Here is a 20,728-nt window from a genome sequence, read left to right on the forward strand (position 1 = left end):
ATGGCGCCCGATCACAGATGAGCCATGCTCACCTACAACTATTCACATCTCAGCAACTACGCTTCAAAGCAGACAGAGCAGCTCCACTACCAACACAGAATCACACCGTTACAGCACCCCACCGCGGCAACGACAGATTCAGATCCGCCCCCGGAATATCCACCGACCCCAAACTCGCCATCAGAGGCCTCGTCCCAACCCTAGACACAACCCGTCCAGCCCCCCTCGACCTCCCCGAACCACCTCATCCCCTCGCCTATCCCAGTTCAAGAAGCAAAAACCCCTCAAAATGGGACTTCAAATACCTCTTCCGCCTCGGCAAAGCCTACGGCTCCTTCTACTGGACCGGCATCAAGAACGTCTACGCAAACCACAAAACCCGAACCGACATCCTCAAAAGACTAGGCGGCACACCCCCCGACATGGCCGCTAGAATAGCAGGTGCCCCCCAACAAATCTCCTACAACGAGTACGAACTCCTCCTGCGCGCAAACCGCGACGTGAAAAAACTGATACCCTTCGGCCTGATTTTCGCCATCTGCGGCGAGTTCACACCCCTCATCATCGTGTTGTTGGGCTCAAAAGTCGTACCGGGCACATGCGTGATACCCAAACAAGTCACCCAGGATCGGAAGAAGATGCTAGCCAGAGAAAAACTATACATGGATCTCATGACGGATACATATTCCAGCCGCGCCAAAACCGCGAAAAGCGGAATGTCGCCCGAGGTCACCCGTTCGTACCTGATACCAGACGCATACAGACTCGGTCTCTCCCCTCTCATCAACATCTCCGGCCCCTTGGGATCCCTCTACTGGAACCTCCGCCTCGAGAAACGTCTCAAGCAACACACCAACGAGATCCTCAGCACCGCGAGCCTGGTCCAGCGCGAGGGAGGATGGGCCAAGAAGAGCCCCCTAGACATGTGGGAGTGGGGAAATCAATACGGGATGTACGCCCTACGTCAATACGTGAAAGAAGGGATCGAGCGCGGCGAGGATCCAGTCTCAGAGAAGATGAAGAAGACGCTGTTAGATGCATTCGAGGCCGAGACGAAAGCACTCGTGGACGCGGCGAAACGCGGCGACGAGGAGGGGACAGGATCGCCGTGGGCGATGGAGATACACGATCCGTTGCTGTGGGATCGGCCGGATTGTGTCGCTATGAGGAGGGATATTGAGGGGTCTGTGTCGAGTAAACAGCCGAAGACGGATGTGAAAAGTAAGAAGAGCTAATTGAGTTTACACGAGGTCAGCCTCGAATTATCCAGGCGACATCGACCTCGGTGACCGCCGATCCCACAGACCATCCGGGATGCATTTTGCAGAATTACAGTGAACGGCTACCTTGTTGGCGTACACCTCTACAGCAGCTCGACTGAGTGGCACTACTCGCTCAAAGACCTCACGACCTTCGCCCACGACCGCCCAGTGAGCAATCACTAGTACGCCCTTGGGCCGGCTCTTATCTCCGAAATAGCCTTCATGTATGTAAATATGTACAGTACTGCGGCAAATTGTACAGTATATAGCGAAACTATCTTCTACTGACGACCACTTCATGTTCACAATGATACAATTCTATTCTCAAGACGAAATATGATTATAAGTAGAACATTGTAGAAATACCAAGTTGGTCAACGTACTACCTAGCCCACATCCAAGATTGGCACTTAGGAGCTGTACCAGGAGGTTTTGTCGAGAATACATCATACACATGATACCTTATTCCGAAGTCCCAATCACGTTCATCCCCCAAACCCATCCCCAACACACCTACTCATCCTGCGTCTGATTTCATCCTCACTCATCTCCCTCTTCCTCCCTAAGCGGCCGAAGAAGCCATTCCTACCCTTTCCGATACCGTTGCCACTACCAATCGAATCCGATCCCCTGCCAGTCACTACACCCGTCGGGCTCTCATGCTGCGAATCTGCGTCCACCGAGACAGTCGATGTCTTGCTCGTACGCCGTGTATCAGCGGTATCAGTAGACGTCAGGCTCATCGATGGAGAGGTAGAGGTAGATGTGCTCCTGCCATCACTATCGTTGGCAGCAGCATCGTTCCGAGCCGAAACCATAAAAGACATAGCCATCATGCCAGACATTGAGACTGCACTGGGTTTCGCGACGGGTCGGGAGGGTCTAGAAGGTGCTGATTTGAAGACATTGAGGTAGTGGCTTTCGCTTCTTTTCGAGACGGATGTGGCGGTGGTGCTAGGTGTAGATGCTGGGTATGCGCCGGGTATTGGACGGGTGGTTGTGTCGGATCTGTTGAGCTGGGAGGTGCCGTCAAATGTTGCTATGCTGTGTGGGATTGGCGGAGGAGAGGTCTGTTGAATTGGTGTCCCTGGGTTAGATGAGACTTGCTTGGTCATGCCGTAGAGGTCTATCGTTTCCGAATGGTGTGGCACTGGCGGCGGCGGCGTCGTAGGCTCAAAATGTATAAGCTCCGTTGATTCAGGTTGGCCATCTTTCATGGTAGGTAACGTAGGCTCGATGTTTCTTGCTTGCTCTTCTGTGAGTCCGACAGGGTCGTCCTCCGCCTCAAGCTGTGCCAGTACTAGCCTCTTGTGCTCCTTGACCATCCCAATACGCCTCGTGTTGACAAACTGGAACCATCTTCGGTCACAACCGATTTGGCGGCCAAGCTGTTGGAGAGACGCCTGAAATTGCTCGTCGGACGGATCGAGTCTGTTGTTTTGTGCCCGCTGGAATCCTTCGTTCTCGTAATATGTACTCAATTCAAGCTTTCGTCGTTCCTCTTCGTGCTTCTTCCGGAGTGCTTCCTGCTTCTCTTGCTGTTGCTGGTGAAAAGTATCGCGCATCCGCTTCTCTCTTTGCTCCCTACTAGGCTTGTCTCGGAGATACATGTGCATCTGCATGAACATATCGTCTTCCTCCTCTTCTCCTTGGCGCAGTAGACGCTCCCACTCTTCTCGTTGTTTGTTATGAAGAGTCTGTGTCCGCTTGGAGATATTCTCCTCTAGCCACGAGGCCATCATAGAGCTCTCCTCTAATGCCAGGGCTTGTTGCATTTCCTTCCCCTGCAACCAGGAGTGCTCTTCCGCCTCGTGATTCGACATCAGTGCAGCGTGCTGGAAATTGATGATCTGCATTAAAGTCCTCATCAAAGTCTGACACTCTTCTTCGGAAGATTCTATTAGCGTGCGTCGGAATAGTCTCTCTGCCTCCTCTTCAGCTTCTCGCTTTGCAATTTCCTCCAGCAGTCGTGCTTCCTCAAGTCTAGCGAGAATCAGCTCTTCTTCTAGCTGCCTCTGCCTTTCTTCTTCTGCAAGGCGTATAGCCTCTTGACGCTCCATCTCTTCGATTCTTGCAATGACTCCAGCTATTTCATCGGCCTCGGCTTGCGCTGCGGCATCCTCTTCTTGTTGTTGCCGATCCCTCTCCCATCTCCTTGTTTGCAATTCCGCTATCCGGCGGTCCTTGTCCGCTTCCGTGCATTCGCAGGTTCTCCATCGTGCATTGCACACATAACAAAACTCTGCCCCGCAGCGACATGTAATGTGCCGGCAGCCTGTTGTGAGCTCGACCATGGTTCGACACCTATAGCACCGCCTCCATCCTTCGGAGTCAGCCACTTCGAGAGTCGACTCGAGTCCAAAGTCTTGCGGGCAGTCTTGGTTTTTGTCATGTGCAGTACTTCGGCACGTGCTACAGATTTTAGTTTTGCAATGAGGACAGGTCTGCTGCGATCGACGCTCCCGATGCAGCTTTTCCGGCTGTATCCATTTGCTGCATTTTGGTTCTGGACAGTACCATCGGTGACCTGCTGGTATGGCATATTCCGCGGCCTTGTCTTTGTAGTTGTCTCGCTGCTTGTTATCAAGGCAGGCTAGTACAGCTTTAAGTGGTATCTCGGTTAAGCAGCACTTCGGCGGGAACGCAGATTCTGTTTTCATGGCGTTCAATATCAACTCTTTTGCGCAAGGTTTGCAATAATCATGAGAGCATGCTAGATGAACCAGGTCTGGCTTGGAGTGTTCATCGAAGCAGCTGACGCATTCTCCGTTCTCCGGAACGTCGTCAACGGCTGCAAAGGCTGTGCTGCGAGTACCAGACGGATGTTGGCCTCTAGATGCGGCTTTGGCTGCAACATCTTGGCGGAGGTGCCTCAGCCGAGATAACAGTAACTTCGCTCCTCGGGACTTTGTTCTCGAGGAAGTAATCGACCTTTCGCCTTCATCAGCCCTAGACGTAACAACCGGGGCCTCGTTCGCTTCGAGTTCGGCTGGTGTGTCCTTCGGAACGGTATTTAGGTTTGCAGTGGTGTTGGGGTCCTGCGGGTGATTAGGCGTTTCCGGCGTTTCTACAATGCCTTCGTCGGACCGCTGTAGTGACCACAGCAGTATGTTTCGTAGTTGCGGGCTAATAACGATATTCTCAGGAAAGCTTTCCAGGATTGTAGGTATTTGGCTTCGCTGCCATCCTGCTTCGGACACATAGCGGCTGGCATGTGCGAGCTCTTGCCATGTGAACTCGAACTTAGTACCTTGAGCTTCCTCGAAATTGAGAGCTGATGTAGACGCGTCCTGGAGGAGATCTCTTGGCGTTGTAGACATGCTGGCATTTGACTCTGTATCGCTGTCGTCGTAGCTTATGGGAAGCCCTACCAGGTCACTATCAGCCGACTGCCAGCTTCAGATCTTTGTTGCAATACTGTCGAAGGCAATGGCAGCTTCTGCTTTGGCAAAGTGTAGGGTAGTTAATAATGCCTTCAACCGAGCTCGTGGTTATGAGGGTGTATCAGTGGTACATTAGATAGCAAGAAGCGTAATACATGATTTTAGAGGACAATGCCACATGTCAGGCTGAAAATGACCAAGGCGCTGAAGCGGAGCAGGTCCGCTCTAAATGAGACTCACATTTCGCAAGGTAGTCTAGGAAGACCATACCGTGAATGACCTGGTATAATGCTGTGATCGCTAACGGGAGCAAGACTGAAGGACGCCAACGAATAGCCAGGGCTCAAGGCAGAAAAGAGGATTCCCTTCACATGATCGGTACACGGTGCCATAAGAAGACTAGGGATCCGATTGGTGAACCATGTTTGAATCTGCCCAGGTCCAGAGATGTCTTAGGTAGGAAGGCTTCGAGAAGAAGTCTATTCAGTAACGATACTTGTGGCTTGTGACATGCTATGGTTGAGGCCGTGAGCGTAGCTCAAAGCTAATGTGGTAATCACGGCAAGGTGGCACTTTCCCAGCCCATGAAGGAACCTTTGCAGCCAGGATGAAGGGGGTGAAGGAAGGAACCACCCGGACACGTGTATGGAATCGGGATGTCATTGCCTGCAGATGGAAAGTACTTCATTCGAAGCAGCCTGACAAGGTACAACCCGAGGGCATGTTTTGAGTGGTGGTGGCAGTGATGGTCGAGGAGGAGATTGGTATCGGTGGATGGTCTACTACTGTATTCGGATCTGCCTTGTCAACCTGACGCTAATCTATTCCGGTCTGGTGTGGTATTCGATTGCCGACGCATCTCACCTCGTAGTTTTATACGGTTGCTCGTGCAAAAGGCATCAACTACTCGCCCAAAACGCGCTAGAGGTTGCTGGTGATAGCAGCTCGCTGCCTTTTGAAACAAGCGCGGATATGAGTCGCAAAGGAGCTCGGAAGTGAAGGTCCAAAGTTCCTCCAGCATCGCGCCAAGCAATGCTTAGCGGCCTAGCGTTTTAGAGGCGGACCCGCTTATGAATATGCACAACGTGCTCAGATGTTGGACTCTGTGTCGAGTGAAAGCTCATGACATTACGAGTCATAGTCCCTGCGAAGGAGACTGCGAAGGAGAAACCTGCTAGCTGTATTAGCTTCTCACGAAATAGATCAAGATGGCCACGGATGTGGGACGGACGTGCTTAGCATTGACTGCATTCAAAGTGCCTCATCAGCCACGGGCAGAGAGCGAATGTATCAGAACCTGTACCAATACCGGGCCTACATCTGAACAAGTCGTAACAATGACTTCTCCCATAACATCGTATTCAGACATGACCCTTGCGAAACAACGACAATCTAGCTCTTCTTACTTTTGCCCGCTCTGCCTCGGAAGCTACCCTCGAATCCTGGCCTCTTGACCTTCTTCTTTCCGGTCTTCTTTGCACCTTTTTCGTCCTTCCTCTTTTGCAGGTTCTCCGTACGCTTCTTCTGCTTTGCTTCTTGAGATGATCTGACACCCTCTACACGAGCGTCCCAGTCCTTCCCACGTTTTTGCTTCTGTTTTTCTTGTCGCTTCAAGGCTTTCTTAAGTAGAGACGTGTCATCCTTCACACGTTCACCATGTGCCTTCTTCTTGGCATTCAACCACATATCCTTCTCCTCGATACTCTGTTTCTTCTCATCGTCAAGACCAGCAACTCTGGCTTGCTTGGCTTGTGCAGCCTTCAGTGCCGTTGCCGGATCTGCGGGACCCTTGTGCTTCTTGTTCGCGGCGGCTGAGCCAGTAGCAGCGTCGAATGCAGTGCCGTCTTCGAAGGCAATGCGACCGAAGGTGAATGCATTACTCCCACCATCATCAATCATTGGCGATCGTGGCGATGCTAACAGCGAGCCTGAGCCTCCGGGCGAGAACCTCTTTGCCATCTCTTCATCCTGTCGTTTCGCTTCGTCTTCTTTTTCTTTTCTACGTTGCTCTTTCTTGGCAGCCTTTCGTTCTTGTTCCTTCTGCCTACGTTGTGCCAGAAGTTCTGCTCTGGAGCGTACAGGTTTGTCGTCGGCTTTCCTTTGAGAGCGAAACTGTGATATCTGCTCTTGAAGGCGCTCTCTGGCAGCTTGGCGTTCGGTGTCGGTCTGGGCTGTGTTTGCTGGAGGGGCAAGTTGAGGCTCGTTGCTCTTGACGTCGGCTTGCTGAGTAGATTTCGTAGGCTGTATTTGTGGAGGTACTATGGATGATACAGATGACGCTGCAGAGTCTTGTGGAGGGGATAGTATTTCCGAGACACCTTCGGACGATGTAGCAGTCGACTCTGCATCCACCATTTCAGTATCTTCGTCCTTGTCATCATCGACCATGTCATGGCTGTGGCTCTCTGTCTGCCCGACTTTACTGACTTCCTCGTCTTCGACGTCCGACCAGGCTCCTTCGTCGTCATCAGCATCCTGCTCGTCGTCCTCGTCCTCAGCATTGTTATCCTGCTGCAAGTCCTCTGGAGTAGTATTGGCGGGTTTCACTTTCTCTTTCGGCTTCTTGACATCTTTGCTTGCGACTGGAGATGCACCTTCTGCCTGCAGCTTCTTGCTTTGTGGCCCTTTCTTCTTGGGCTTCGACTGCTCTGGTAAGGCTGTCTTGTCGTTGTTTGTGGCACTCTGAATTACTTCAGTTGGGGGATTTATCTTTCTCTCCTCCTGCTGTTCTCGTTTCTGTTGGTTCTTCTCTGACCGATGCGCCCTTTTCTTCATTTTCTTTTTTAAATTCTTATTCTGCAATTGATCTGACTCTATTCTTTCAGTGAGCTTTTCGGTGGGCACAGGCTTGGACTTGGGCGTAGCGTCGTTGGCGTGAGATTTCTGCTTCTTCGATGGCTGCCCCTGCTGTTCTGATGGCTCCTCGCTCTCGTCTTGCCCTTCTTGCTCTCTTTTGCGTTTCTTTGCAGCCTCGGCGCTTCGTTCGTCGTATACATCTTTGGCACTTTTCCAATTGGCCGGGTCCAGCTTTGCCATCCTAGCGGCCTTCTTCTGTTCGGGAGTCTGCTTTTTCCGTTGCCACTGGTCACTGACATCCTCGCCAAACATGTTCTTAGCTGGAGTCAGCTCAAGGAGGCTGTCCAGGCTGCGAGCCTGCTTGCGCAGAAAGTCCTTCGCGATTCAGCTTTTGTACTATCAAATTGGGCTATAAACTCACCTTCAACGCTGTCTCTTCCGACATATTGCGCGGAGATTCACTTCTCGGTATGTATCTTTCCTGTCAATCTCATCAAGTCACCGAGTCGACATGTGAGCATTTGCCTTTTCGACGATTCTTGCGGTCTGCAAAATTATGTGGAGACAAGTTCAAGCGGGCGTCGAAAAGCTCATCGCGCATCTCTTTGGCCTGAACTTCCAGGCATTCAGCAACCCCAAGCAAGGCCAAGATCTTCTATGATCGACGATTTCCAGTGCTTGAGTGGAAGGAGTGCCTCGCCGTGTTAACGCGGTGAGTGATGTGAGGGAGTATCTCATAGACTCCAGAACCCAAGCATGAGTTTCGAACGGATGGAAAAGTACACCTCATTCTGTCCGATATCCTCAATCTCTAGCACTACATCGCCATGGCTTTGCCTGTGCCATCCTTGCCCTGCACGCCTCCGCTACAACGTGTGCACATGTCTAAAAAGGACCTGTCCTTTCGCAGCTCACTGCCAAAAGCCCAGACACTTCTTCATCAACACGAAAACATCCTCTGATACATGAAGCACCCGAACAGTTTCCTGTAATCGAGCGCCAGCAACTGCTCTCAAGGGTGCACCTGCATTACCCTCCTCGTGCACTAGAAATCTGTCCAGTAAGTTGTATGTCACATGCTGCAGCCTTGTCATAGGGACACAGTTAAATGCCACGTGCTCGTGGTGAACTGATTGGCAACCTCAGAACGACACACGGGTTCTGATTGTAGGAAAAGGACGCTCGAAAACCTCGATCATCCTTGGGTTCCTTCCGCCACCTATCACTCTGCTTGCCTTGTGGCGCCTTTCGCATCCCTTGTCGAGACGGTCATAGAAAGTCTGTTACTTGCAAGATCAGTGAGAAAGTTTTGAACACTCATCAAGTCATCTTTGAAGCGCGACTACATCGGGTGCAGGAATCTCAATCACTCGACAACCTGCCAGAGTAGGTATTTGCAGACACGAAAGAGCCGACCGACCTCCTGGTTTGGTGCCTCCTCGGCCGGATGCTGCGACCAGAGTTATGGACCTCGACCCTGGGCCGCGGTACTGGACATGGTCGGTAGACTTACGTATTCGTCAAAGGGCTCTGCTCAGACTGACATCCAGGCGATTGACCGAACTGTCAACCGAGCACAAACACCAGATCAGACCCCTTGTCCACGTGGTTAACGTCTGGGCTCTCATTGAAAGTGTTTGGTTCTCGTCATTATTCACGCGCCCTGACGGGGTGCAGGAAAGTGCGAAGATCGGTATAAGCAGTGGACACCGGAGCTCACCGTCAGATGTTGAGGAACCACCGAGTATTGGTCAAGATCTGGATGAAGGTAAGTTTTCGATCCTCTCTCATGGTGCGGTGACGCAGTGGCGCCTGTACCTTGTACACATATTCGAGCTTTTGCTCATCGCTCTCGACACGATGACAGAACCGAGAGCAGAAAATACGTTTTGATCGAGTAAAGCGAACCTTAAGGGAGTATTTATCGAGTAACTGCGGTACCGTCGATTGGAAAGTCTCTCGGCCCGGAGCCAGTCCAAAAGGGACAAAGCGCACATGCCAAAAAATGTCCCAACGCTTATAGCACGCTAGGCCGATCACGGACACCTTCTTGTCGCTTCCTCCACGTCTCTTATCTCTTTCTCGATGCTATCGAGTAAGCGATATCTACGACCTTCTTGCCAGCCCTGGATTGAGTTCGCGAATCGAAGGCACGGCGAAGCACTACCGTGCCTACATTTCCCGATATTGCTTCGAGGCGCATCTGCCACCCACGCATCCCTTATCTCTCATCGGCTTCCATGTCCCCATCCTGCGCTCCCGAAGTCTGGGGAACGCATCGCTGCCCTGCAGACTCGGCCTGCCGATATGGATACACCTTGTGAATGGATGTCCGGCGGCTGTGCTGGGTGACCCTCCCATGAGAATGGCCAACCTCTTCCCATATTAGACTGGCGTGGCCTCCTTTGTTCTCACTCTGTATCACTTTCCGCTTCTGTTCAAGTCTGCTTATCTCTCACTGATAACGTTCTCAACCCTTTCAGCACATGCGAAAGACGATTCTATCTTTCTCTTTCGATTCTCCCCAGACTTCTACTACGATAGACGATAGCTTAACGTTGACCCTATTTTGGTGGCGTTGACCTCGTTGCTTTAACCATGAACAGCAATACAGACGCCATACATCCCTACCCAACTCCACCCAGGTCGCCGTTCATTGGCACCATAGACGCCAACAATGACTCTCCCATCAGCGTTATAGCCTCATCGAGAGTGATAAGGGCTGGACTCTTAACAGCCGGGACCATCGTCATATCCAATGAAACCGGCAAGATAACGGCTGTCTTCGATTCCGTGCTTCCACCCGCCGACTTCCCAGAAGGCACGCCATACCGGGACTACTCACCACATGTCATCCTCCCAGGATTGGTCGACGCACACGTCCACCTCAACGAGCCCGGCCGAACAGAATGGGAAGGCTTCTACACAGGCACCCAGGCAGCCGCCTTCGGAGGCGTAACAACAGTAATCGACATGCCCCTAAACGCCATCCCACCCACAACAACAGTCGCCAACCTCCACACAAAAATCAAAGCAGCCCAAGGCAAATGCTGGGTCGACGTCGGCTTCTACGGCGGCATAATCCCCGGCAACACCTCCGAACTCCGCGCCCTCGTCCGCGAAGGCGTCCGCGGCTTCAAAGGCTTCCTAATCGACAGCGGCGTCGAAGAATTCCCCGCCGTAACCTCACATGACATCGCCCAAGTCTTCGCCGAACTCGCCGACGAGCCCACAACAGTCATGTTCCACGCCGAGATGCTCCCCCCAATCACCGACTCAGTCGGCGACGACGTCCAAACCTCCCTCCCCCCACTCGCCCCCCACGGCCCCCTAAACGCCTACCACACCTTCCTTCAATCCCGTCCCCCCGCCTTCGAAACCTACGCCATAGAAGAGATCCTCTCCCTAGCGCACCTCGCCCCCTCCCTCCCCCTTCACATCGTCCACCTCTCCGCAATGGAATGCATCCCCCTCCTCCGCGACGCCCGCGCCCGCGGAATAAACATAACAGCCGAAACCTGTCCGCACTACCTCTCCCTCGCCGCCGAACAGGTCCTCGACGGCGACACCCGCCACAAATGCTGTCCACCCATCCGCACCCAAAGTAACCAAGACAAACTATGGTCTGAGCTCCTGTGCCACGCCGCCGACGGCGTAATAAAGACCGTGGTGAGCGATCACAGCCCCTGCACGCCCGACTTGAAACTCCTGCCGAGCCATGTACCCGGGCACACGGCTCCACCCACTGGCACAGTGAACGACCTCATGCTCGATTCTACATCCGGTGACTTCTTCAGCGCCTGGGGCGGAATCAGCAGTGTGGGCCTTGGCCTCCCTATCCTCTGGACCGAGATGAGTCGGCGCGGCCTCACGTCTACGTCCACTTCAACTTCGACCACCGCCTCTGATAAAGCCTTGACTGATCTTGTCCAATGGTGCTGCATCAACACCGCATCCCAAGTCGGCCTCGAAAAATCCAAAGGCACAATCTCCGTCGGCTTCGACGCGGATTTCTGTATCTTCGATGATGGGGCTGAGTGGATTGTGGAACCGAGTACGATGTTGTTTCGGAATAAGTGTAGTCCGTACCAGGGGAAGACGATGAGGGGGATGGTGAGGGAGACGTGGGTGAGAGGGCGACTTGTTTTCTGTAGAGGAGCGGAGAATGGAGGGTTTGTGGGGGGGAAGCCTGCGGGTGAGCTGTTGCTTGAACCTAGGACGAAGGAGCTAAAGAAGGTGAGGAGCTGGTTTAGTAGGTGGATTGGGGAGGCGTTTGGGTATTAATGATGGTTTTGTGAGTTGGGTGGCTTTGGGTGTTTCGGGATGGTTTGGTCAGGTCATGAGGAGAGCATAGATGCTTCCTTTTCGTGCGTTGAGCATTTCGATAGAGACGGTTTGATGAATTCTTGGACAGCCTTTTTCGAACAATGAACGAGATTCTGATGCCTTCTATATCCACCTGACGTACACGACGAGGTTTCATTCGTCACCGCTATCGTACACTCGTGCCTGCGCTCTCGAGAATTGAATCACAAAACAAACTGGTCTTTTGCCGCTTCCTAACGAGCATTTTCAGCGCCCTTTGTCCCTACCTCTCCCGGACCACCCTCCGCCTGTACAACCTTCGGCGCTTCCCTCTCAGCACCCTTGCTAACCTGCGCACTCGGTGTTCCACCCTGCACACCCATCCTATCCGCATCACTCTTGCCACTCAATTTCTTGCCCTCGGCTTCGGCAGTTGTGGCAGCACCAGATGTAGCCCTGTAGACCGGATCTTCCTGTGCTATCCTCACCTGTCGAATTGTTTTATTGACCTCTCCAGCTGGCGCATCCGCAATCTCGTTGATTTGTTCACTTGTCATGATCTCATTCACGCGGTTCGCTCGCGATTGAAGAAGGATCGTTGTTGGTCCTTCGAAGCGTAAGAATAACCGGTCGCCCCATATCGTCCTTCTGCTCCACGTTTTTATGCGTAATGAAATAGCTTGCAGGAATTTATAGGTGTTACTTGTCTTCCAGGCGCGCGTGAAGCGGCTGTCGGGGAACCAGTTTCCAAGCTGTAGCGGGATCTGGAATCTTGCTTGCGAAGATCGGAAGCGGAAGGGTTGAGGAGGCGGTGTATCTGTGGTTGTGTATGCGAGGATGTTACTCGGGTGAGCAACATATGACTCTCCCTTCGCTAGGTCAAGAGCGAAGGTATGCCCTTTTGCCGAGAGCGCGAGGAGACCGCGGCCTGTTACATTTGAGGTTCCCCAGTGTGCTAGGCTTAGTCTTGCGGAGATGGTGGGTGAGACGCTGAGATTTGAGCCTGTCCATGCTAGGAGGGAGGCGCGCTGAGCAAGTTTCCAGTCTTTGGTGCCGTCTAGTTGGAGGATTGAGAGGGTCGTGTTTGTGGATTTGGGAGTGATGAGGAGGGAGACCGGAGTGGTGCTTGTTACCCGTTGGTAGAGGAAAGGTATCCCCACGAGGGCACGACGTATCGGGTTGAGGGTTCGCAGGGTGCTGACGACTGTTGTTGGGTCACCGGAGAGGCCGACGAGGGTGCCGCGTCGGGTATGGAGTGGTTGTGATGGGCTGAGGGTCACGCTGAGGAGGGAGTAGGGTGTTCCGACCACTTCGAAGGTTGCATCTGCTGTGCTGTTAGCTTTGCAGAGGACTACCGGTCGCATCGACGAACCTGGACTTGAGGCCGATATCGAGTTGGCTTTGACATCTAACCTGGTTTCACTGGTGGAAGGTGTTTGCTGGACGGAAATGAACCTATAACCACCTCGTCGTTGGCCGGCGAGAAGGTGTGCTGGGATCGCCCATCTTCCTGGCTGGTTTAGGAGCGGACGAAGATTGCTCGATGATACCAAAGGCATGCTTGCGCTCTTTCACGTAAATCTGAATACTATTGAAGCTGCCGTAACAGCTCTGATACTTTTCGCCGCACTGCACGCGCACTACCGGAGCTCAAAGCTGCCGTGACCTCAGCAATTGCATTAGGTGTAGTTCTGCATGACCGTATTACGCCTCAACTTCTTCCATAGCTAAGACGACAAGGATTGTCATCGCATACAAGATCCTTGATGCCACAACATTATATTTCGAGAATAACGAGAACCAGTGACCGTTCAGTGGTTCACTCTATGTATCGGCTGATGAGATAGAGTCTTGTCTTCATGATACTGACTTGTGAAGGGCAGGCGGGTCGTGCCTGCTCTCGAGGATCACAAAGATAAATTCACCACGATGTTGTGTCGTGGCTTCCAGTCCCGAATATGTGCTCAGCAACCTTGGAGTCGTCCTTGTGCCATAGTTGCAAGGACGCGCTGGTCGCCACAGTCTGGAGTACCATCCAGATCGTTCAGATGGAACGCTTTTCAGCGACAGCGGCAGGAGACCGAGAAGGCTCAAGCCAGAGTCCCTGATGATGCACCTGTCAAGGTCGAGGTCACCGAAGTATCGCGTCCAGAATCGGCCGAGAAACCTCAGCCCGCGTCAAGGAATGCTAACGCGGCTCCAAATGCAGACATTCAATCGGAGAAGAGCATATCCAACAAAGAGCAGCGAAAAGTTGATCTCGCTATCATGAGGGAGATGGTCAGATATCTCTGGCCTAAGGGTGACCTAGGCACCAAGTTCAGGGTATCGAGCGCATTGGGTTTGCTGGTTGCAGCTAAAGTACTGAACGTCAACGTCCCATTCTACTTCAAGAATATTGTCGACTCCATGAATATCGACTTCATGTCCGTTGGTGGGACAGCTTGGACTGTTGCAGGCTCAATGCTGATAGCATACGGCGTCACAAGGATAGGCGCGGCAGTTTTCACAGAGCTTCGGAATGCTGTCTTCGCCAGTGTCGCGCAGAAGGCTATCAGAAATGTGGCACGCAATGTCTTTGCACATCTATTGCGACTCGATCTCAACTTCCACCTATCCCGCCAGACTGGTGGTCTAACCAGGGCACTAGATCGAGGTACGAAGGGCATCAGTTTTCTGCTGACATCTATGCTCTTTCACATCTTTCCGACAATCCTAGAAATATCCCTGGTTTGCGGCATATTGACCTACAACTACGGTGCGTCTTTTGCCGCCATCACTGCTGGAACTATGGTGGCATACAGCGCGTTTACCATTACAACTACGAGTTGGAGAACAAAATTTCGAAGACAAGCCAATGCCGCTGATAACCAGGGCGCTACTGTGGCTGTCGACACTTTAATCAATTACGAAGCAGTCAAGTATTTCAATAATGAGAAATACGAAGTCGACAGGTACGACAAGGCCTTGAAGCAATATGAGGATGCTTCCATCAAAGTCACAACATCGTTAGCCCTACTCAACAGCGGACAGAACATTATCTTCTCTGGCGCGCTTGCAGCTATGATGTACATGGCAGCCAATGGTGTCGCAACAGGCACTCTCACAGTTGGCGACCTTGTCATGGTGAATCAGCTTGTCTTTCAGCTCTCTGTACCGCTCAACTTCCTTGGGTCTGTGTATCGGGAGTTAAGGCAGTCACTACTTGACATGGAAACGTTGTTCAACCTGCAAAAGGTCAATGTCACAGTAAAAGAAGTAGCAAATCCACGACCTTTGGCTCTGACAAAAGGCGGAGAGATCAGGTTCGAGAACGTCCAGTTTGGCTACAACACCAATCGACCAATTCTGAAAAATCTTAGTATGACTATACCCGCAGGCAAGAAGGTTGCAATTGTCGGCCCAAGTGGTTGCGGCAAGTCAACTATTTTGAGGCTGCTCTTCAGATCATACGATGTGCAGGGTGGCAAGATCTTCATCGATGGCCAAGATATTAAGGAAGTCAGCCTTGACAGCTTGAGGCAGAGCATCGGTGTCGTACCACAAGACACGCCACTTTTCAATGCTACCATTGAACACAATATCCGCTATGGTCGTATCGACGCTAGCCCCGAGGACGTTAGGAAAGCCGCGCAACGAGCACAGATTCACGATCACATCTCGAGGTTGCCAGAAGGCTATGACACTAAAGTAGGCGAAAGAGGTTTGATGATCTCAGGTGGAGAGAAACAAAGACTTGCTGTCTCGCGGCTGCTACTAAAGGATCCGCCTCTGTTGTTTTTCGATGAAGCGACAAGTGCACTAGATACCTACACCGAACAGACCGTGATGCAGAATATCAATAGTATCCTCAAGGAGAAGAAGCGCACAAGCCTTTTTGTCGCTCACCGTCTCAGGACGATATTCGACAGCGACATAATCTTCGTGCTGCGGGACGGAGTCGTAGCAGAACAAGGAACACACCCAGAGCTACTCGAGCTGAAAGGACTTTATGCCGAATTGTGGTCGGCCCAAGAGGTCACGCTCGGTCAAGATCCGGAACTCGAGCGAAATTTGGACGAAGAAAGGAGATCTTGAAAGCGAGAAAAACGCACGAAAGCAGTCGAATAATCGAGCAGAAACTCCTGTGTTGACCAGGCGTGAGCGTTCAGCCAAGCCTCGCAGCTTTATCACGTTCAAAATCATGACAAGACTTGACTGAGGAGCACCAAGCATCTCCAAGTCTAGATTCAAGGCCTAACTATCCTCTAGCACGACTTGGCTTGCACTGCCTCCTTCCTGCGACGCAAGCACATCTTGGCCCTGCAACTTCAAGTCTTGGAAGCTCTTGGAAACTGCAGCATCCGTAGCCAAATCGTTCTAACCACGTTTTGGCCATGGCTTCAAGCCTTTTCAGCAACCTCAGCATCGCACATGACACGGCTCGGCGTAGTCAGTATCATCACGTTCGTCACGCGGACTCGGGCTGTGAAGGACAACAGCGTGGCCTTGCTGATTATGTTACGAAGGTCTCTGTAATAATCAGGTCCATATCGTGCCTGCCAACGAAAGTCCAAGTAGACAGGAACTGGCGCCAAAGCAAAAACGACAGCAGCACAGAAGCTTCCCATTGAGGGCACTGCTGCCAAGGAAAACGCAAAAACACATCACGCGCTTCAAGCTATCTTGCTGCTTCTCAGACGGACGGCGGTTCATGGCGAACTATGCCATCTCAGTGGTCATGTCAGGTCGCTCGATGAGAGCACGAAGCGCACTTCGTAGGACATTCCTTCTTGCTACATCAGGGCAATATTTGTTACCGAACATCTGGCCTCAGCAGAGTCAATAATAATGCCTTGCGAGCACCGGCTGGGCGCCGTGTCAAGGCCTTTGACTCAGGAAAGTCTGGCAATGATAGCGCCCGCTGAGGACGATAGAGAAAAGGACACGAAGGGCAAGCTCAATTTCAGCGGAACACTTACCCCTGCTTCGCCAAGATAATCGTTAAGCGAAATGTACCCCATAACAAACTTCAGAAGGAAAACCATCTATGTCCATCACGCCTGTCCCTGTGGTTGGCAAACAACCTGATGCATAACAAGCTTGACCGCCTGAGCTTACTATGCTTGGTGCCCAGATAACGTTTTCGCCGATAGCCTCTCATATTTCTCGGTCCTCGGCATGCTTTGCTGTGTGGTACATGTTACAAGCGAATCGCCGATTTCGGATGCATGGCACATTCAACCAACCGACAGAGGCCGTCGCTTCGTCGACACGTTCACGCATCACATTCCGTATACGTAGACATCCTCCCATATATTCGTCTTACGTGGCCTCAAAAATTTGGGTCAGAGAATCATCATCATTCACTGGAGCCTGAGCTACGAGAACATGAAGGATGGAGCAGATGAGCGATTATCTGCAACACTTGATTGCTGCCAAGCTCGCCAAGCCAGCCGGCCAAGACGCCATAACTCTTGTCATGCTTCATCCCTGCAAGCCGCGCTGAGCATGGAATCTGGCCTGTTCCACGATTCTCTTGGAATGTCGGTATCAGACGGAAGGAAAGTGCACACAGACTAGCAAGACGAGATCATGGCAGTAATCTGTGACTGGTCTCGAGCAGATGAAAACCAAGCAGCATACTCAACATCTCATTTCTTGGCTCGATAACCAACAGTAGCCAGGAGTGGAGTGATGGAGCAACAAGCAGTGAGAAAGTGGGCAGAGTTTACCGTGAAAGGCTTGTCTGACCAAGAATCGGCTTGATCAGCTCGCATTGGCTTTTCTTGGTCGCACATGGTGACTCGCTGGGAGCTCACTACCATTTTGCGCCCAGGCTTGGAAATGTCTTGTCCTTTCAAGGGATCATTTATCTGCGTCTTGGCCTGGTCTAGGCAGTCCATAATTGTTACGGACTTGCCTGCCTATTTGCTCCATAGTTGTGGAACGACCTTGCGCGACTCATCATCATGATAAACAGCTTGCTCTTACCTCGTTGCTTACTCTAATCGTATGCCTGTTCGCATTGAGCGAAAATAGACATTTTTGAGGTGAAAATAGAGTATGCACAATCGGCTACCCCTCGTTGTGGTAGCAAGTAAAATTTGACATCGCATGCGGGTGCTTTAAGCATACAGAAGAAGCGTAACAATTAGGCTCCACCGTCGCAGGAAACGCGAAGCCAAGGGCGCTGCGCTTGCCCAAGAAGGACCTTGAATCACCCCAAGAGTAGGATCGCCTCCACTATTGATACTTTTTAGCCCGCCTACACATGGCTTGATCATAAGATAGACAGACATTACATAGCCATCTCCGCCCGTGGCTCTTGGTCCTCCTCTGCCAATACTTCCAAGCTTTCCCACCATCCGTCCCAAGCAGCCAAAAAGCCCATTCATAGTGACCGTCAACCACCTGTTCTTGCACTTGCACTTCCTCTCCGCTACTGCTTGCTTCGCATCCAGCAACAACAATCGACGAAAGTCGTTGCAATTCCCTATCATATTCAGACACATTTCTTCAAGATCTTCGCGTCGTTGATCGATGTTGCGCGACCGCACCAAGAACAACCAGACTTTTCAGAGGGTAAGCGTGGACCTGGGCACATAACCATCCAAAAGCTAACACGTTCAAGCATATTTGACCTTAAGAAAGACCAACAAGTACTCGTATTGTCCTCACGCGTTGGTTGTGTTGCAGGCGTTAGAGACCTAACGCCATGGAAACCTACAATGGCCACGTGCGCACGCCAAACGATGCGATCATCCTGTTCGAAGCCTGTCGACTAGGCTTGTTGCCCCGAGTACAAAGACGACTCTCGGAGAAAGAGAGACAGTCCATCAGGTCTGGGTCCGTCTTCGTGTGGGACGAGCGCGAGGCGGGCATGAGGAGATGGACCGACGGCAAGAGTTGGAGTGCTAGTCGCGTGTCGGGCAGTTTCCTAACATATCGGGAAATGGAGGGCAAACGAGGAGGAAACAACTTCGTTACGCCCGTCAATGGCCAACAGAATAAGGGCAACAAGACACCCGAGAGTGGTCCAGCCAGCATGGACGATCCGATGGATGGGGAGGAAGGCCCGGATGGGTACAGATACAAGCCAGACGGCCTGATGAAGCAGTCTTTCAGCTTGACCACTTCTCAAGGCCAGCATCTACACTTGATAAGCTACTTCTCCAGATCCACGCCGACAGCGATGGGACTTCGACAACCGAGCAATGACCACAATTTGCAGACTATTCAGATTCCTAAGGGAATGTACCCTGAGTCAACAGTTGCCGATGCATCAAATACACCGGCAGTGACAAGGTCGCCCATGCCTGGAGCGCCCAACTATGTCATGACGGCAGGCGGACCCTTTGTACGACAACCACCCCAGCCTCCGCCTGGATTTATGCCGGGCTTCATCCCACACCCTGGATACATGTATCCTATAAGCCCGATGCATACGCCGCCGGGCGCTTTCCCTTATCCTTACGCACACCCACTGTCTTATTATCACCCGGCGGCATTCGGACCTCCTCCTCCCCCTCCACCTCCTCCACCACCACATCATCATCAAGCGCCTCCCTCATCATACGACCAACGACCTCAGAGAATGTCTATGCCTGTGCCGAGAAGTCCCCAAAGGACAAGCGCGTCGACGACCAATGGCAATATGTCTTACAGTCAAGATAAACCGCCATCAATCCCGACGACAAATACGTCATCCTATCCTATCACGCCAGGTTCAGAACGAGCACCCTCGGTCCAGATAGATCCACGGTTAACCGAAAGTGCATCCCAGTCAGCAGCTCAGTCGACGAACAGCATGCCGCAACTATATTCGCAGTCGTATTCGCAGCCACCCCTACAGTCATACTCGCAACCACAACCACAACCACAGACTGAGATGCAGCGTCAAGATTCTCAGCAGTATCAACCCATGTCATCTGGAACTAATGCGTCGTCTATAACTTCGCTGGTCAACGCTGCAGCACAAGCGTCTCCACTGCCATCGAAGAAGACGACGGAGGCAGAAGCTGAACGTCAGGGAAGTGTTAGTCCTGGCGGCACGAGGTATGGGGCGCCCCCACAGGACATTCCGAGTGAGAAGCTTGCGTTCCGGGAAGACAAGATGGCGTTGAGCAAGCTCGACCGTGTGTTCGCTCGGGTATAAGGTTGTGGCATTGTGAGAGATTGTTATGGTTGTTTGACATATTAGCAAGGTGTTCAGGCAAGAGCTTTCGTAAGAACGAGATGCTGTGGCGCTTCATGCGCTTGATGGGATGGGGACGGATTCTTGGGCGGTTTCATGATGGGATGCTTCGAGGACACGGTCACTCGAGGCCGGATGTCACTAAGTACGAGGTTCGTGCGGAGGGCCGTGTTGAGATATAGCAAATCAGATAATATCCTTCTATATGGGCACCATTTCCCTTCTACTGGTTCAGGATGTTGTTGTGTTTCCAACGTCAAACGTTGCGAGTGATAATGGTATGTATTCTGCTGACAGTCTTCACCGTGGGCTGACTGTGGCATGGTGACTACAGAGCCGCTGATATGTAAGTGACAGGCCTGCACAACCCAGTCAGACGGTAGCAGCACGAGCATATCAGTGCTCGACGTCACCACATCACAATAAACTTCGTACCCTTTATGCTCGATTTACCTTTCGCTTGACTTTCCTGATTAGCTGAGTGCAGGGTCCAGCCGGGCATGGCCGCGTGAGATCTGATCTCGCAGATCTAGGTTACGGTAGGCGCGGCAGGTGCAGCCCACTCTGTGACTTCGCCTCCATCTATGACTCGTTCTTGTACCTTCTTGCTCACCACGAACACCTTTAATACTTTGCTTACATTCGCTGTCTGAGATCATCAGTCTGCACTACGACCACCACTCAAGATAGCACCATTTCACGACCATGCACGTTGCTCCCAAGCCGAGTTACAATCTACAACTACCTTTGACACCAATCTGACCATAACACTTCCAACCGAGACCCAAGCATCTTCAGCAGAACAG

General features: G+C 52.0%; 7 protein-coding genes across 7 annotated transcripts; 4 read left to right on the top strand and 3 right to left on the bottom strand.

Moving 5' to 3' along the window:
- Positions 1-17: 17 nt before the first annotated feature.
- On the top strand, positions 18-1,235 carry PMZ80_004944 (uncharacterized protein; the record flags this gene model as incomplete). The annotated part of the gene is made up of 1 exon (XM_064873367.1): positions 18-1,235. The coding sequence occupies one exon, from the start codon at positions 18-20 to the stop codon at positions 1,233-1,235; it is 1,218 nt and encodes a 405-aa protein (XP_064730471.1).
- A 512-nt stretch (positions 1,236-1,747) lies between these two features.
- Positions 1,748-4,582, bottom strand: PMZ80_004945 (uncharacterized protein; the record flags this gene model as incomplete). The annotated part of the gene is made up of 3 exons (XM_064873368.1): positions 1,748-3,453; positions 3,504-3,674; positions 3,721-4,582. The coding sequence occupies 3 exons, from the start codon at positions 4,580-4,582 to the stop codon at positions 1,748-1,750; spliced, it is 2,739 nt and encodes a 912-aa protein (XP_064730472.1).
- A 1,455-nt stretch (positions 4,583-6,037) lies between these two features.
- PMZ80_004946 (uncharacterized protein) lies at positions 6,038-7,886 on the bottom strand (the record flags this gene model as incomplete). The annotated part of the gene is made up of 2 exons (XM_064873369.1): positions 6,038-7,816; positions 7,863-7,886. The coding sequence occupies 2 exons, from the start codon at positions 7,884-7,886 to the stop codon at positions 6,038-6,040; spliced, it is 1,803 nt and encodes a 600-aa protein (XP_064730473.1).
- A 2,153-nt stretch (positions 7,887-10,039) lies between these two features.
- Positions 10,040-11,725, top strand: DAL1 (Allantoinase; the record flags this gene model as incomplete). Its single annotated transcript, XM_064873370.1, has 1 exon — positions 10,040-11,725. The coding sequence occupies one exon, from the start codon at positions 10,040-10,042 to the stop codon at positions 11,723-11,725; it is 1,686 nt and encodes a 561-aa protein (XP_064730474.1).
- A 275-nt stretch (positions 11,726-12,000) lies between these two features.
- AIM24 (Altered inheritance of mitochondria protein 24, mitochondrial) lies at positions 12,001-13,305 on the bottom strand (the record flags this gene model as incomplete). Its single annotated transcript, XM_064873371.1, has 1 exon — positions 12,001-13,305. The coding sequence occupies one exon, from the start codon at positions 13,303-13,305 to the stop codon at positions 12,001-12,003; it is 1,305 nt and encodes a 434-aa protein (XP_064730475.1).
- Positions 13,306-13,675: 370 nt separating this feature from the next.
- On the top strand, positions 13,676-15,823 carry ATM1 (Iron-sulfur clusters transporter atm1, mitochondrial; the record flags this gene model as incomplete). The annotated part of the gene is made up of 1 exon (XM_064873372.1): positions 13,676-15,823. One exon carries the CDS (start codon positions 13,676-13,678, stop codon positions 15,821-15,823), a length of 2,148 nt encoding a protein of 715 aa, XP_064730476.1.
- A 2,620-nt stretch (positions 15,824-18,443) lies between these two features.
- On the top strand, positions 18,444-19,883 carry PTH2 (Gluconate transport-inducing protein; the record flags this gene model as incomplete). The annotated part of the gene is made up of 1 exon (XM_064873373.1): positions 18,444-19,883. One exon carries the CDS (start codon positions 18,444-18,446, stop codon positions 19,881-19,883), a length of 1,440 nt encoding a protein of 479 aa, XP_064730477.1.
- Between the last annotated feature and the right edge of the window lie 845 nt (positions 19,884-20,728).

Source organism: Knufia obscura, assembly GCF_036327395.1.
Source record: "Knufia obscura strain CCFEE 5817 isolate CBS 148926 chromosome Unknown scaffold_5, whole genome shotgun sequence".
NCBI lineage: Eukaryota > Fungi > Ascomycota > Eurotiomycetes > Chaetothyriales > Trichomeriaceae > Knufia > Knufia obscura.